Genomic DNA, 17603 nt, shown 5'->3' with positions numbered 1-17603 from the left:
GCCTCCCACCCAGCTGACAGCTGGGATAGGCTCCAGCCCCCCCATGACCTTCCACAGGACAAGCATAGAGAAAATGAATGAATGAATGAATTGACAGGCCTTTTTTTTAGACATTAAATGAAATGATTTAGCTGAGAGTAGGTCCATGAACTCTAGCCAAAGCTAGCTGTAACACTTAACAAAATCTGCAGTAAAAAAAATTTGAACGTTGAATGAATTTGTGCAATATAATTTCAAAAACACAAATCAGGAGAGAAGTAGCATCAAACCAGGAGCAAGGAGCAAGGCCACCACGTTAGCCAGCCGCTAGCTTGGAGAGCGCTCAGCCTAGCTCGGTAACCTGAGCTAACACGGTAGAGTGTTTCCTCAAGCAGGATTCATTTGGTCAGCACGTTACTTCTAAAAAGTAATTAGTTATAGTTATTAGTTACTTCTCCCAAAAAGTAACTGAGTTAGTAACTGAATTACTCCACTACAAAAGTAACTAGTTACCAGGGAAAGTAACTATTGCGTTACTTTTAAAAAAATAAAATAAAATGTTTAAATACGCCTAAGAATTAGATTTTTTTTCTGAGCGTAGTGTACATTTCACGTGTACGTCCTTGCCTTTTACCTCAATGAGGTTAAAGTAGTGCCTATACTTCCACCTTGAAAACGGCAACTTTACCTCTGAATGCTCCGAACTCTCCATTGCTGCAGTCTATCTCTGATCGCTTGTGTGATACTGCTATGCGCGCATTTGTATGCAAACAACACCCGCCCAACTGAACACTGCCCTGCCGCTGATTGGCTTACCATCTTACCCTACCTTAGCTAGTCATCATCACTTATGCGGCTACCCCCACCCACCCAGAGGGGAAAAAAAAAAACACCTACGCAGCTCTTGTGGCTGGCTGACAGTGCAAGTAACGCACCACATTTAACTGTCTGTTACGGTAACGGCGTTGTAACGGAGGAAATAGTAATTAGTTAGTTTACTCGTTTCTGAAAAAAATACTGGGAGTAAAGCACAGCCAACCTGGCCATCTTCAAACTCACTCATCAGAAATCCAATGGGTGACGTCATGGTGGTTTTGTCCATTCTATATACAGTCAATGTGCACAAGTGAATTTTGGCTGCTGATTATTTGGCTTCTATCAAACGAGAAAGGATGGTTTTACATCATGCATTAGACTTGTACCTTGTGCTTAGCCAATGCTTTTCTGTCCGACATTTTAGGAAACATGTCTGTTCACAAGTGAAAAGACTCAGTTACTCAAGTCATTACTCAAGCTATAGTCAGGAAACAGTTTTAGATGCTAGTTGAAGATCGTGTTGAAATTAAACCGTACCCTCTGACTATTTTCCGTTCAACGTTTTCCACTGGATTTCTAAAGATGTGTGAACATAGCGCAAAAATCAACATCCGATTTTTACACGTCAATAGACTGCCATACGTCACCCCACGAGAAGAGTTTGCACCAATGACAACACTATAAAGGCTGCAACAACACACATTCAAGCCACGCTGTTGATTGTCGTTTATAGCTTTGCAAATGGGCTCACAGAGACTAGGCTGGAAAGGAAAAGAGCAGAAGAAGAAAAGGGGAATTGAAAATGCCTGAAATGCTGATCTCCAAACAAGCAAACCGTTTTTACGAGCTTTTGCTAAAACTGACAGTGAGACAGTCAGTAGCTAAAATAAAGTTTTAGGAGGTAATATAATTTCCTCAAGATCTGATTTAGACTCCTGTGGCGGAATCTGGCGGGACCAGCGTATCCTAGTCCTTGGAGAAAGTTTGTGCGGTGGACTCATGACTATTGCATGTATCAATGTCTGTGTTTCTCTGCTCTAGATTTCCCTCTAAAACCAAGAGCTTTTATCTTGGTTTCAGATATGTATCATGACAGGAGTTAAATCTGCCAGCTTTCTTTTTGAGCAGGTCTGCGCAGTGCGGCGCCTCTGCAACTCACAGTGACCTACAACACACTTCTCTGTGGAGCTGTTTATGTAATGGATAAATGAAGTAAGCTACAAGGATTTTAGGTATCTGACACGTCATTAGTTCAATTATTTGGCCATACAGAGTTGTTGGGAAAAGGTTGCCTTTCTGCGATAATATACAACTTTATACCTTGCTGGGTTATCATTGAAAGAAAAAATAATTATAATGAGTGCAAGGCAGAGAAAACCCACTTCATATCATTCAGGACCTGTGTGGGAAAATCTGAAACATGGGCTGTTCTGCTTGGTTCCAGTTTGCACGCTACTTCTACGGCAATAAATCAAGAAGGATACGAAACATTAACCACAATGTCTAGGACAGCCTATTAAGAAAACTGTTCATCAGCTCGATGATTGGTTCTTTTTCTTAAACCTGAATGCCACATTCCTATTTCTGAGAAAACAACACCACGGGAATCTGAAACAACATGTATCTTTATCTATACCGTATCCATCGACTGCAATCATTTAATTGTCAAACATTTAATTACCTCTGATCAAACACTACTGTACTTGCTCCAACCAGTACTCCACCTGCAAAACAACCTGGAAGTCTTTAATGTGGCTGTTATTTTTTTTCCACAGAGAGCGTTTCAGCATGCCTGGCTGCAGACGTGAATGAGAGAGGAGTTGAAACAGGCATGTAAAAAGAGTCAGTCACAGGGTTTATGTGGAGAAATAAAGCAGAGATTGTGTGACAGGCCCTGATGAGGGATGTGTTCACGCCATCTGGGTTGCTTTAACACTGCGGTCACTGTTGGATGCCGAAGGCTCTGTATTGTGTCCTGATGTTAAACACAGAGGTGGTAGTCATGGAGTTGAGGTTAATGTTTTGTTCTGAAGACACAGAGAGCAAGAGAGAGAAAGATGGAGTACCCTTCCCCTCTCTCTCTCTCTCTCTCTCTCTCTCACTCTCTCTCTAGCTGTCAGCAGCGATGGTGAGCTGGGGTAGAGCTGGCGTCTAATTGAAGAGCAGCTCCACACCCTGTCGTCATTAATCACTAAGCCTGTCAGCCGCTGCTCAGGACCTCACAGTGGCACTCTCCACCGTCTCTGCACTGACGCACAGAGGGGAAAATATTAGTCCCCTCCATCACCATCACCACCTCCTGATACTACTGCTACTACTACTCTGATTACTTCTGTCATTCTAGCGCCATAACTGTGACAACAACTCTTAATTTAACTTCTATATGACTACAGCTCTTCTGATCTATAGAACTGCTGATTAATAGGACAGCATTTTCAGTTTTTATCGTTGATATTGTCTTAAATAAATAGTGGAATTCAGGTGAAACGGCACGGTAACCCAAGAGGGCAGCTCTCTATTTGTCTAATTCTTCATGTTATATAAAATCACCTGGAAACTGGTTATCTGTTTACCAAGATGAATCAAAACCAGAGTCGGATGATGGTTCAGAAATGTTTCGAAATCCTGCTGTCGAGTCCCCCTTCTTAAGAAATTGGGACGATTTTAGTTTTAAAAATGTTTGATGTGCCTGCACTTAAACACTTCAACAGTAAGATTCAGTTGAGTTCGTTTTTTATATACTGTTTTACATAAAGCACATATATACATGTTAATCTAACTTTACGTATTCATATATTGTACATCGCTATGAATAGGAATATATTGCTTTCTTAAGAACTTGCACTTATATAGAATCACCACTTTTGTTAGAAAATAACATTTGTGCTTGCCACAGTCTCAAAGAAATCAGTCACACATGTGTCACCCTCGGTGGACAAAGGATCGGGGCTGAAAACACACACACACACACACAGTCTCACTCAGGCGACATAAATGGAGTGTGTGGGTGTTGACTCAGCTGCGAGAGTGTGGGGGGAAGAAGATAGATGGAGGAGATTGATGAGCGCCGGGATAGGGAGAATAGTGAGGCATTTGATGAACGAGTGTAAACTGGCAACAGTGGAATTAATTCCACCTCCCCGAGAAGATTGAAAGTTCTCCCCTCTGCGTGACCTCCACTGTGAATCATCTTCACATTCGAGCCAATATAGCCAGTTCTCTATCTACAGTTTGTAAAGCAGCATCCCAAGCAGCCACATTCATACATATCAAAAACAAGATAATGCTTTATGTGTGTGCTTCAGCTCTTCGTGTACTGTAAGATAGGTACCTGCCCTCCTTCAACCAATTTTCATCTGCACTTCAACAACGCAGCTTTAGGGGGCAACATAATCCAGCATATCTGCAGCAGCAGGACTGTAAGTTATAACGAAATGTGCTGCACTAAATACTTTACACGCAGTACAGCACTAAACCAGAATATCCTTGACCTATTTTGTCTGGAGTGCTTCGTAAACTTCATCAGAAACGCAACAACAAAAAAGTAAGTCTGTCCTGTTCTAGAGAAGAACAGGGAGAAGGCTCCAGTTTCTAAAGAAGAAAAATAAGTGTGACGTCCCAAAGAGCTGCCCAGAGCAGTGATCAGGGCGCCATGACCTTGCTGGTGTGGCAGGGGCTAGATGTGGTTTGGGAGGGTCATCCATTTTGTTAATGGTCCTGTCAAGTGACACCTGTGCTTGCCTCTCCCCTGTCTGGAGTGCTAATGAACCGCGAGAGTAGAGGAGTCTGGGAGTCGGGGTCAATAGCTGCCTCGGAGACTAGAGTATCAACGCTCTGCGCCACCTACACCCTGTCAGACAAACTGATTGGAGACGTGGACACATTATCAAGGCCATAACACTCTAATGGCAGTGGTGCGGCTTTAAGATGGACCGACTCCTTCCTTTTGAAGTAGTGCCTAAAAGCTCTGAGTCAAGAACGCTGACTCCAGTAAACAGCAGAAATAGGCAAGAAACGGCTCTTCACATCAGGACGGAGGCCTCCATGTTTGCGGTTCCTGTAAAAGAGACCGCTCTCCTCAGGGGAGGTGTCATGCTTTGATGAATATTTCTCTATTAACCGCCTCCCATTGTCAGCTCTGGCCTTTGTGTTGCAGGCCAATCCGTCAGACCGTGAGGAGGTCCTGGGTAGACACCTCCCTCAGGTCATTATTGAAGTCCCAGTGACCCGGCAGCCACTCCACATAGCCATCCACTTTGCTGAGGAGGCTGTTTCCAAGCCTCACAAACAAGAATCAGCAATTAAAAGCTGCACTCGCAACTACAAAAGCAATGTGGGTAATGGAAGGAGGAGGAGGGATGAAAGTCCTTGGAGACAGGCTAACAGGCCTAATGTGACCCAGCCTGCCCTCTTTGGGACTCCCTGTCAACTGATATGAGCCATGAAATATTACACATAGCCACATATAGCGTGGCTGTAAGAGCCGTAATGATACATGGTCTTAGATAAGTGCAGTGCTGCAGTCTGGCAAGATTTACTGCATCTTCTGATGCTTGTGACAAAAAGCTACTTCATGGTACTATATATAGCATCCAGTGAGGAAAAAACAAGTTAAAATGAAATCATGTATCATTTATTTAACAAAATGAGACTTCTTCCTGTCGGACAGCGCAGCCATCACTGTTTTTATTTATGTTGTATTTTCTTATCTGTGCACCATTCATATTTGTGACCCCGACTTGCTGGCCCCTTGTAAGCTTGAAAAAATATTACATCTTTGCATATTTACAAATAAAAATAATGGCATTGTTCAAGATAATTCTCAAGGACATGCAGTTCTCCAGAGTCTGCATACGCAGTGGAGGATGATGAAAAAAGCAACAGCAGAGAGAAAAATGGGATAAAAGACGTCCCAGAATAAAGCCTCACAGTCCATCTTCATCGTGGTGCAACATTTTTATTTTTAGAGTGTATGATAGGCATAATGGTACTATACTTAAATCATTCTTTTTCAGTTAGAATACTTATGAACAACTTATTTGGACAGCAAAATTTTCCCCCCTCAGAGTTGAATACCAAGCGCTTGAGTGAAAAATAAATACAGACTTTCAGTTCTGGGAGACAGATATAAAGAAAAACAAAACAAAAAGAAAGAAAATCAAGACTGTTGTAATAATTCCACAATTTCATCATTTTCAAGCTCTGCCTCCCGCCGTCTTTAATCATTAAAGTCTGTTGCTTCTCTGCTGCAGACAATCCATCACAGTCATTTTTCCTTTGGAGCACCAGTCACAATCCTGAGGCTAACAGGTGGTATTCCTGGCAGGCGAGCCAGTGGGCATGATGCCCTGTACTGGTGATGACCCCGATCTCGAGAATCCATCTTTAGGGCTGCTCTGGAGAGTTCAAGCTCGTGCCTGCAGTCTATGGGTGTCAATGTTATTTCAGATATCACTGGTATCCAAGAGCTGAAGCTGAGCCCAGTCTCTGACTGTAGAGGGCATAGGGGGAGTAATAGGCTGAGGAGGAGGGGAGGGATGGCATGTGAAGTCCTGGCGCTCCGGACAAGTGGGATTTGCTATAGGGATGGTAGCGGGCCAGTCCCAAGCCAGGGGAGCCTCGGAGGGAGAAGGAGCTTGGCAGGGTACCTGGGCTGCTGGGTGGGGGCAAGTGGAGATGGCAGGAAGCTGCAGATGACACAGATGAAGGATAGGCTGACAACAGCTTACTGTCCACCATCCCAGGCAGAGCTGTGTGGGTACGCAAGTGAGCTAGTAGCTCCTCTGATGTGGCAAAACGCTTGTCACAGGGACCTCCAACAGACACCCAGTTACAGGCGTGGGGCAGTGGCTCATTGGGAATCATGAAACCATACGTGTACAGGGGGTGGGAAAGGGTGGGGGTGGTGCTGGAGGACAAGGCGCTGGAGTGTAAGGAGTGGAGTGGATGTGAGGGGTAAACCAATGGAAAACCAGACTTGAGGCTTGAGGGGTCATGGACACAGGTGGAGCAGTTACTGCCACCTAGATGGGGTGCATTGGGATAACTCAGACAGTAAGGGTCCCGACATAAGCCCTGCATCAGAGATGGAGGTGAGGCTCCAGTGAGTGGGCTGGAGCTGGGGTGCTTCCCTGGAAGTCCTAAGCCCAAACCGGACTTGGTAGGATCCAAGCCGGGAACAAACTGGGATGGGTAACCAGCATAGGCCCCCACAATAGAGCCATGGTAGCCCATAGTAGCAGGAGGCAAGGGGAAGACAGAATGTCCAGGTTTAAAAGGAGAGACTGGGGCAATGTGCCCAGAGCCCAGGCCAGACTGAGAAGAGACCTGCGTGTCGGTCTTGCTCTCTGGCCGTGGGCTACCGGCAGAGCTGGCATTGCTGGAGTTGGCGCTGGCCCGTACGTGGCTCGAGTTGGCTAACTGAGCCCCATCCATCCCTGACTTAGAGGCATCCGAGTCTTTTTTGCCAGCACTGCTGTTGTTACTGTCCGAGCTGGCCTGCTCTGAACTCACTGGTTTGCTGTCCATGTGCTGGGCCTGGGAGTGTGGTGACGGCTGCGTGGAAGGGGAATGACTTTGTCTGTGGGGTTGGCTCTGAGTGTGCAGGGGAGGAGAGCTGGAACTGGGTGACCGTGAATGAGAAGGAAAGGATGGACACGTATCTCTGCCACCAGTGGAGTTTCCATTTGGAACTCTAAAAGATGCTTTATCTGAAGGCCCCTTTGTCACAAGAACATCCTTACGACAGTCCCCTGATGACTTGGAGTAAGGCTTGAAGCTGGACTTGTCCTCCAGGGACTGGTGCTGCTCTCCAGGCTTGGCTGACCGACTGGAAGACTCCTTGTCTCCCAGACTACCGGAGGAGAGAGAGGCCAACTTGGAGGAAGAGGGGGGGTCTGGTTTGCCAATTTGAGAGCAGGTCTGGGCCAGCAGAGCCAAAGGACTCTTCTTGGCATCCAGCTGAGGAGAAAAAAAGAAGTGGTGAACAATCTGTTAATGTGCGGAATAAATTAAATTTTAGCATCATACGACAGATTAACTCTTATAAAAATATACAAATAAACTACTACTTTTAACGTTCAATACATAATCATTTTCAGAAAATATATTTTCTTGCCATAATATTAGTAATATTATTAGTATTAAATATAAAAATTGAAATTAATGGAGATTATACAAAGTTTAAGACAAGTTTTGTAAAAAAAAAAAAAAAATGAAAGAAAAAAGGAAAAGAAATCAAGAACCCCATAAAACAGTTGAGAAGATAAAATAGAATTATTTTACATGTGTGATTATAAACAAGCGCGATGACTTTTAAAACACTAAATTTTTTAAGTTTACCATTTAAAAAAATCTGGTGCCAAAAAAATATCACTGTGCGTAAAAAGGCGCATATGGCGTTTTTGTCATAATGAAATTAACTGCACTCTCTGTACTAAAAAATATCGGAATGAACAAGCGTATCCGATGATACGAACGCATCTTGGGAGAACTGGCTTTTCATTTACTTACTTCAATGCTGACAGGCGCGGATGTGAGGGGCTGGAGGTACTCCGGGTGCAGCAAGTGGCCGCTATGCGCAGTCAACATTTTTACGACCCTGATGGGAAGCCTTTTGGCCTGGCGCGAGGGATCCGAGGGACAAGGGCAAGACGTGGATGTGGAAACGGACGGTTTCTCCGCTCCTGTCCGGTGTTGATCACCGCTGACGTCGGCGGTGGCGCGCTCCGGGGACTGGCTGCGTAACAGAGGTTCAGGTCCACCGGGGAGATCTCTCATCTGGATCGGGGCTTGAAGAGGGACGAGGGCATGTAACGAGTGGCCGCAGAGTTGAATTTAACTAAGCAACACATTTCATGATGACAAAATTTGACGGAAGAAAGTGCGTAAATCCAAAAGGGCTGTGCGCAGTGCGCGTCCTCCGTATTGGACCGAGCTGTCTCTATGTAGGAACAAATCGCCAAAATGTCATCCTTTGTCGGGCTCTTCAACTTTACCCGTTGATTATCCCTGAATATTCCTTTATCCAGTGTTGAAAAAAGAGAGAAAATACCACGAGTAGTCACTGCTCATCAAAATACGAGGCAAGTTGAAGGAATCTCCCCGCAGAGGTTAGTGTGTGCGACAGTCCTCCCGTGTGCGTGTCTCTCTCTCTCTGCAGCAGCCTCAACAGTACCTCACTTCTTCCACATACTAAAGACGTGAGGGGAGGGATTTCAAAGCAAAGAGCCGCCGTCCAATCACAAGTGCCCGCATTCAGAAGCAGGGGCGGGGTGAGGGAGGGGGCGCGGTTTGTCTCCTGGCCTCACCCTCAGTCAGGCTGTAATGTCGGTAAAAATCTGTGTCAGTGACCTCCATAAGTCTCATGAAAACTACAAATGAACTCGGAATAAAATGTAAGAAAAAAAAATAAACAGTTTAAGCAGACAAGCCATGGATGAAGATCATCTAATGAATAAGAAAACACAAGTATCTCTGAGGATTAATTATCAGCTATGGAAAATATGTATATATTTATTTGGAATGTGACCATCTCATTCTTGTCAATAAGTGATTTAATTCAAAATACTAACCTACTGTCCATGCACTGTGGTATTTTAATTTCTTCATTGGATTAGAGTAACCAAATGGCCATTGCTACTGGGCTTAATTCAATTTTTCCAGCTTAAAGCAATTTCACATGATTCAAGTTTTATGTATTTTGCTGTGAGAGAGAAAGTGACAGTGCATGGGCAGCTTTAGTTTTTACATTTACAGACACACCATCCACAAAGACTCTGATGTCAAGAGTTGTTTTACAAGCATAGATGCATCCTCACTAAGTGGTCTCCATTCTGTGTCTGAACATAAAAGAGAAAAAACTGAAATACAGCGGGGTCCCTCACTGGCTGCCACATTAGTAAGGCCTGTAACTTAATCTCATTTTCCATAAAGGACAACAAACTGTGCTTTATGGGGATTTCCATCCTGGTTAGACCGCCTCTTCAACTCAGTCAGATGGCTTGGCCATAATTACCCTATCCATAATCCAAGATATTACAGCGTTGTTATATTCAGTCTGTTTAAAGTAGTTTCATGGATCAGTGATTACTGGCTAAAGAAAGACCGAACAAGACTTTCTTTTGAGGTTTAATAGGTAAAATTGTTGACATTTCACTGTGCGGCCTGGCCTTATCAAACCACACTGCCATCAGCCTGCTCCTTGATTATAATGACTGCTGCCGTTTATCTGCTGCTGAGTGGAAAGGCAGCACGGGGAGGATGAAGTCACTGCAGCCTCACTCAACAGCATCACTGTTTGACCTGTCATCATTAGGCTTAGCCGTCACTCATCACCCACACAGTGCCACTCACGCTTCAATGACCTGCAGGGATCCGAGAATTTGCGAACGCAAATGTGCACGCCGCCGGGCTAAGTGCAGTACAATCTTCTTTTGAATCCGTCTGTTTGTTTAAAACTGTCTGTCGCCACCGTAGGGCGAGACACATAAACAGGTGACGCATAACAACTGCTTTCTCACTGTGAGATTTAAAGGTAACGCTGAGAGCTTAGAGGGATTTCAAACGATCTTTTACAATGCAGACTGCCAGTTAAGTTGAGCCCTTCGATTATGCTCTTGTTTATCACGCAGTCATCCACTTGTTAAAAGGGTGAGTGGGTAAGTCACTGCAGTGTAGGTGGGGTTGCATAAGCAAGGGGGCGTTTAAAAGGAGACCAAGGAGGAGGGCAATGGGAAAAGCCAGACAAAAGCAGCGAGAGAATGAAACAAGGGAGGGCTCAAACAACAGGGAGCAACTCCTTTCATGTGTCCCCTTGATGTAGGCTGGTAACAGCTGTTTTGGCGTGTCGATGACTGATGGCTGTTTCCTGTTGTGGATATTTTAAGGGGACAGCTTTTCAGTTAAAGAGGTTTCTCAGCATGCCCAGGTCCTGTTGGCCCTTGGGGCATTTCCATGCCTTTCCGTGGTTGTATCAAAGCAATGGGTTTGGCTAGAACAGCAGTCAAACAAAACCCCCAGGATGGGGCTGATAGGGGCTGAGGAGGAGCGGACCCCACATGCCCCTGTGATCCTATGATTTATAGAGCCGCTGAGGCCTGTAATGGACGCCATAGCTCTGTGGCGGGGTCTAATTCATCCCTGTGTTGAAAAGCTGCCGTTTGCCTGACTCCAGAGTAAATATATAACGCTGACATTAGGCAGCTGAATTCTTCAGACCTGGCTCAAGCAAATCCTCATCTGCTCATTTGTCTTTGCTCTGTGTTTAGAAGTGCTGAGGCGTTTTGTGGCGCACACAGGGATTAACATTGTGTAGATGCTCTGTGTGATTGTTTAATGAGGGGGTGACATTGATGTGAGCTCATAAGAGTCTTGTTTCTTTTTTTTCTTTTCAAGTTATTATACTTCTACAGGCCTTCACTGGTGTCAGCCAGACTTTGACAAGGTCTGGCTGCGTGCAGTACTGTACAAAGAGAAGGAGAGAGAAATGATAAAAGCGCCAGAAAGGCAGAGGAGGGAAAACGAGTGTAAATAACTCCTATTTAATTATCTGTGACTGACTTATGGGGTGTGTGGAATGGGAATTGAGGCCCGAGGCTGGGGCTCTCTCTACCCCTAGTGTTTTCTCCAGCAGTAATAAAACCAAGGGAAAAAAGTGGATTAAGACAGTTTCATGGGGTGTAGCAGACATGGCATTTAGACCCAAACACTTAAAAAGAGCCTCACAGGCAACATTCCATCTAGGACAGAATGTTGAAACAAGGATTTCCTTGAGCTGAAAGGTCCACAAACAATATCTACACAGTGTACTTAATGTATTCACACTTCCTCGTTTATCTTTCTGTGGTTGCCTCTCCCTCTGTTTTTGACATACACATACTAATCCTTTCACAGTTATGTGTTCAAACTTGAAAAAAGCCTGCGCACACAAACATAAACAGACAGGTCATACTATATGTGATACCATCTTAAAAGTGTGCGTTTTTTGTAGTTCTTTTACAGTGCTATCTATCTGACTGCCTACACAGTACATCTGTGTGTGTGCGTGTGTGTGTGAGTGTCAGAGCTGTGGCTGACAACCTTATCTCTCCAGTTTAGGAGGGAGATTGTCTCTCTTGTCAGCTCATCACGTCTCGCAAGCTAACATTCTTATCCACTCTGCCTACCTGTCGTCTATCTGTCTGCATTATAATCATGCCGGGATAATAGGCTTTCCCCTGTGTTTGCAGATTGGCACTTTTATTTCCGAATCCTACGCCGAGCAGGGTTCCACCTTGTCGTACTTGCTACACCTGAAATACATTCGCAGACAGGCACGTAGGCTGCACAACGCCCACACCCGTGCAACCTCAAGTCCTCACTACACACTCAGAAAACAAAAGACGGCATTGTCCTCCACACTGAGAAGTTATCAAGAGCACGGAAAGAGAAGGAGGAGGAGGAGATAGAGGGGCAAACGGGCCTGCACCGCTAGACAGCGTCTGCCTCAAATCAGATCGTCCTGCATTGTTGTGTGAAATTTCAGATGACATCAAAAGATGTTTTTTTTTTCCATTGGTCCGACGACGGAGGGGGTCATTTTGATAGAGGCACAGTCAAGGTATTCACAAGCTGGACCCGTGACAGGTCTGGCAAAAGGAACAACAGCAGGCCATGCAAAGAAAATCTCGCCAGCACATTCCTCACGCTTGTTAAAGTCAGTGCTGCTTCCTCTACTCATGGTCAGAGCCGTTGCCTCTGTGTCTTCATCATCTAACCTTTGTTGAGGGGGAGGTCGCTGGGGACATGTGCTCTGTCTTTCTTTCTTTGAAAACACTCCTTTTTAAAAAAGAAAGTTGCTCAGGTTGAACTTAGTCCCAATACCCTATTTAAGAGAATGGCTTGCTGATTTTTTGACCTGATGAACAGCAGATGTAATCTGAGTTTTCAGTAGTCATAAAGTTTCCGCCAAACATAACTGGAGATGATGATAAGGGATGGGATGGGCGAGGCTCAGCCACATGTCAATCCTCACAACCTGCAGTGAGGCGAGTCATGTCAGCTGTGATGGCTTTGATGTGACAAGGGATGGCATTGCTCAATTAAAAGCCTATCAATGTGTAAGTAAATCAGCGCCTTTCAGGCTTGTCACATCAAACAAACGGTTATTGAAGTGCCCCACCCATGCCATTAATCTTTCTGCATGTGCTTGCCAATCCTAGGTCACCGCTGGAGCAGAAAAACCTGCAACAGTGAGAGTATTAAATACAGGGAACGTGACAAAGTCAATTTACAAGACCATTTTTAGGCTCAGTGGAAAACAACACATGCTCTTTTTTAAAACTATCCTGCGTTATTGAGTTGAACTAAATGCGGTTAGGCAGAAGTTGGGATTTACTTTTATTCATTCTCCTTAAAGAAAAAAACAGAGTTTGAGTAGAGGCAGTAATGGAAAAGGCATTCCAGACACAGACCTGGTGTGGCCAAAATATTTTTCTCAACTGGGTCCTTGTGGTGACAAAGCACCGTGCTTGTCCCTGGCAGTAATTCACCGGCTTGGATGAATACATGAAAGTGAAGCACTACCATATATCACCCAGCTCCCTCCCCCGAAGTGCTCCATGTGAGCAGAGCAAAGTCACACACAGCCGTTCGTTGTGCGGCCGTGCATTCTCATTTCGAACTGTGCGTTGAGGGCCACGGGCCAAGCTGACACTTATGAAATATTTCCCTTGCTGACCTTAGCTACTGCCTCAGCTGGGGAGATTAATCCTCTGTCGGCAGACACTGGGAACACACTGTAACAGCAGCGCGCACACACACACACAAAGACTACTTCTTGGTGACTACAAAACACAGCAGTAGCAATAGCAGAGGCAACAACTCTGTTCTTGGTAGTAATAATTACAGCTTCTGTTGATTTATTTCAGCTATACTTGATAGTGTGCCAGTTACATGGGAGGGGGGAAGAGATAGATGGAATGAAATGCAGCAAATATTGCACACACACACACACACACACACACACACACACACACACACACACACACACACACACACACACAAATAAGCAAGGTGCAGACTCTACATAGCAGTAACAAAGGAATGTTTTCACTTTAGAACTGTTGGTTGTGGACTCATTTTATTTTCAGTGTGGAGGACTAAAAAAGCAGCACACAGAGTTAAGACAAATAAAGCTATTTTGAATTTTCATTGCAGAGGCAAAGGAGGGCCAGAAAGTCAGTTTCAAATCAACTTAATACCTAACTGAGTCAGTTAAGAAAGCCTAATGTAGAAATTGAAATACCTCTGAATGTATAACACCAGCATCTTTCACTTGGAATTAGTCAAGCTTTAGAAATAAATGATATTAAAAATAATAATAATACATTCTCTGGATTTTTGGTGGTCTATTTTTTCATAATCATGTGGTAATTTTTTAAAACTACAAAATCAGTTGTAAGCTTGAATCAGCCTGTACATCAGGTTACATCAGGGTAGATGAGTCATTTGATCCAGGAAATAGGAGCACAGATGGAATCTGGAAACCCCAGAAAGTTGATTTAACAAATCAACTTTCTGGGGTTTCCAGATTCCATCTAAATAGATGAACTTGGAAATAAAGGGGGGAAAAGCAAAATCTGAATATGAATTTAAGCAGTTATTTATTAAATTTAAATGATCATGATCTTGCTTATGCTTCCTCATTTCTGACATCCTGACCCTGAGGAAAAATTGTGGACTTCATCCACATTACAAGGCCGTCTTTTCGCCCTCCTGAAGGTTGATCAAGTCTCTGTCCAGCTCTGTCCTCTCTAAATGTGCAGCAGCAGATGACTTGGCCAAGTTTGGTCTTTTATAAAAGGTTATTTAGTTGCCAGGAGAGAGAGCAAGCTGCTCTTGCAGTTCCTGCCAGAAGGTTGCACTACCGGTGTATCGTAAATTACTCAAGACAGTGTACAAGAACAGGGTGTGTGGGGGTTTGAGGTGAGGAGGGGAGGGAAAATGGGAGAGGAAGGAGAGGGGGTGAAAGAGTAAGTGCAGTTTTCTTTTTGGTCCATGGTGATGAATGTGTTTCTGAACAAGGCAGAAAATACATCATATCACCTTTAATGGGTACACATTTCTGCGGCCGTAACTCAGTGTTTAAAAATAGGGAGGAGAGGGTGAAATACGACATCATATATTCCTCTCAACGACACTTTTACGAGCCCTCCCCACAGTATAAAGGCATTGATTGCTATTTCAAAGCTCCATGTTATAGGCAGTGAGTGCTGAGCACCTCCAGCTGCCAGGGACTTTAACGCACGGAGCCCAAAATGTTGCTAGTTTCTGTTGAGTTGTGAATTTTGTGGTTTACACTTGAGTTTTCTGTGTGGAAAAACTCTGCCCTAAGGCTTCAGGATAAATTTTAATCACAACAGATGAATCCTTCTGGAGGATTAGGTGTTTTTCTATACACCATGGGTAGTCATAATATAGGTAAACGTTTGTAAAAAAAAAAAAAAAAAAAAAAAAAGCGCAGGAAGAGGAACATTAGGAACTAGCAGATGGATTTGAAATTCATTTTGAAGTTTGCATTATCTTTTAACCTGTAACTGGTTAGCAGAGATACAAAATGTTCTTCCTGTCATGGGAACATTTATTCCAGAGTTGTCTTCACATATCCACTGCAGCCCTGAACTTTTCTAGATTGTGGGCTGCAGGTCCACATTAGCCCGAACAGCCAAAAATTAAACTGTCTGACTGAGGACATGTGTGAACAGAGCAGATCAGAACTCAAAGTGAGCGAGCGGGTATGTTGATCGCGTTTTATGTCATGTCATGCCTCCTGAATGCACTATCCTGACACCACCACTAAACAGACTGAGACTTTACAGTCACAAGAAAGAATATGATGCTTACGTTTAGGTCGTTAGCATGCTAAAATTAGCTAATTAGCACAGGTTAGCTTTGAAAATTTGACTTGAAGATGGTGTGAGATGAAAAATAAGGGGAATCTTAATTTCACAAAAACATTAAAAAATGCCGCCATTGTGTCAATGCGTTGATGTGTTTCAGGGTTCAACAAATTGAAAGATTTCAGTGTAAAACCCCAACTGACTGACAAAACAAACGGCTAAGTTACACTAGTCTTGTGTTAACGTTAAATAATTCACAACACAGTCTGGTGTGGCTGGTCCTGTGCAGGTTGAACTTATCTACTGAAGCAGTGTGAGAGCACAGGGCAGAGACATGGTTAGAGTGAGAGACTGCTGACTGGACTTATGGCTTTGGCAAATTTCAAGTTCTTTTCAGTGAGCAGTTCCCAGCTGTAAATTTACAGTGTTTGTGTGAGCTGCTATTAAAACCAAATTCATGGCCTGGCCAAGGTCGTTCATTACAGCAGGCCTGCAGGGAGGAATTCTTCTCCTGACAGACCGCCTGACTCTCAGCAAAGGAGAAAATGAGAGACAGGAGAAAATTAAAGTGTCTACATGTGTACAGTATATCACCCTGTTCTTGCATCTGATTTACAGTTGTGCTTCCTTGAAAGTAATGCATGGTAATTTTACATGATAACCTACAAATTGCAGTAGAATCTTAACAGGGTGGGAAGTGTTATGATAAAAATTATGGAGGATGTAAAGTAGACCTGTTGTTAGCTTCAGCCTGTTTCATCCCTTACTGAGGGGAATTTGTTGTCTTCTCACATCTATTAATATAGTCTGTACAGCATGTGACTGCATTTGAGGGGGATATTCCTGTGTAAATGATCTGACTTTAATAGATTTTCATTTTGCCAGCAACCTTGACCTTATAAGGTACATTATGAGAGCGTGTGCTCATTTTTTAGGTGACCTCATCCTATAACACAGCTGTAAAAGTGCGTACATGCACACACCTGGAGAGCAGGCTGCAGCAATTTCATCAGTGCTTATTACACAAAACATAATGAGAAACACAGGCCTCCTTTATTTCTCTCTCTTGCACACACACAAGCAGAAACCCCACTTCTCTGGAAATAATTTTGGGCACTTTGGTAAACTGTCCATTGTCCAACAGAGGCGAGACTTCACATAACGTTGTCTGTTTTGTGGCTATGAGTTTGTGTGTTTATCTGTAGTGCGTATGAAAAATCTGCCCTTCACTGGGAGGACGCAAGGTCAAGGCCTGGGGTCAGTGAACATACGCTCTTCTGAAGTGCCCCTGAGCAAAGGCACAGAGTCCCTTCCGTGCTCCGGGGACTGTGGCTCTGTAGCTGAAAATGACCTATGACCTTCTCAGCCCACAGGGAAGGCGAATGGAAAAGTTCATGCACTGACCTGCTTCTCAGATTTTCCGTCTTTTAAAATCTTAATTGCTAGCTTGCTCAGACCTGCCCCTGAGCAGCCCTTGTCCAATCATACTTTACTGTATGACGTAGCTAGGCATGGTAGACCAGTTTTGAATTTCCCAAAGTACCAGGAGAAAATTAATATATTCAGCGAACAGGCTTACTTTCCACGTAATATGCATTGTAGCCATCACCACATGACTGTGATCACCCTGCAGCACAAAAACAACCCGTGACTTTTTCTTTGTTTGGTTGTTTGGTTTGAGATTTCTTCTGCATGGATCATCAGTTGACTTTTTGGCTGGCAAATTCAACACCTGTCAGCTAGAAATTTGAAGTATGCCTTTGTGTTTTGTCCGTAACTGTAGACTCACTGCAAACCTTTTCAAAATCCCTTTGACATTTGCTGTATGTTACAATGTGTAGCAAGGAGGTTGGACGCAAATGCATGTCACAAAGTAGAATCTTTTAAAGGAGAAACAGGAAATGCAAGGAAAACCAAACAGGATTACAG

The 17603-nt window shown here is 43.9% G+C and overlaps 1 protein-coding gene across 1 annotated transcript; it reads right to left on the bottom strand.

The window, feature by feature from the left end:
• Positions 1–5736: 5736 nt before the first annotated feature.
• znf703 (zinc finger protein 703) lies at positions 5737–8954 on the bottom strand. The gene is made up of 2 exons (XM_084550962.1): positions 8308–8954; positions 5737–7755 (listed from the first exon to the last, which is right to left on the bottom strand). Exons 1-2 carry the CDS (start codon positions 8572–8574, stop codon positions 6247–6249), a joined length of 1776 nt encoding a protein of 591 aa, XP_084407088.1. The 5' UTR covers positions 8575–8954; the 3' UTR covers positions 5737–6246.
• Between the last annotated feature and the right edge of the window lie 8649 nt (positions 8955–17603).

Source organism: Chelon labrosus (genome assembly GCF_963514085.1).
Source record: "Chelon labrosus genome assembly, chromosome: 9".
NCBI classification, from domain to species: domain Eukaryota; kingdom Metazoa; phylum Chordata; class Actinopteri; order Mugiliformes; family Mugilidae; genus Chelon; species Chelon labrosus.
The sequence above is the reverse complement of the archived record's forward strand: the minus strand, read 5'-3'. Positions and strand labels throughout refer to the sequence as shown.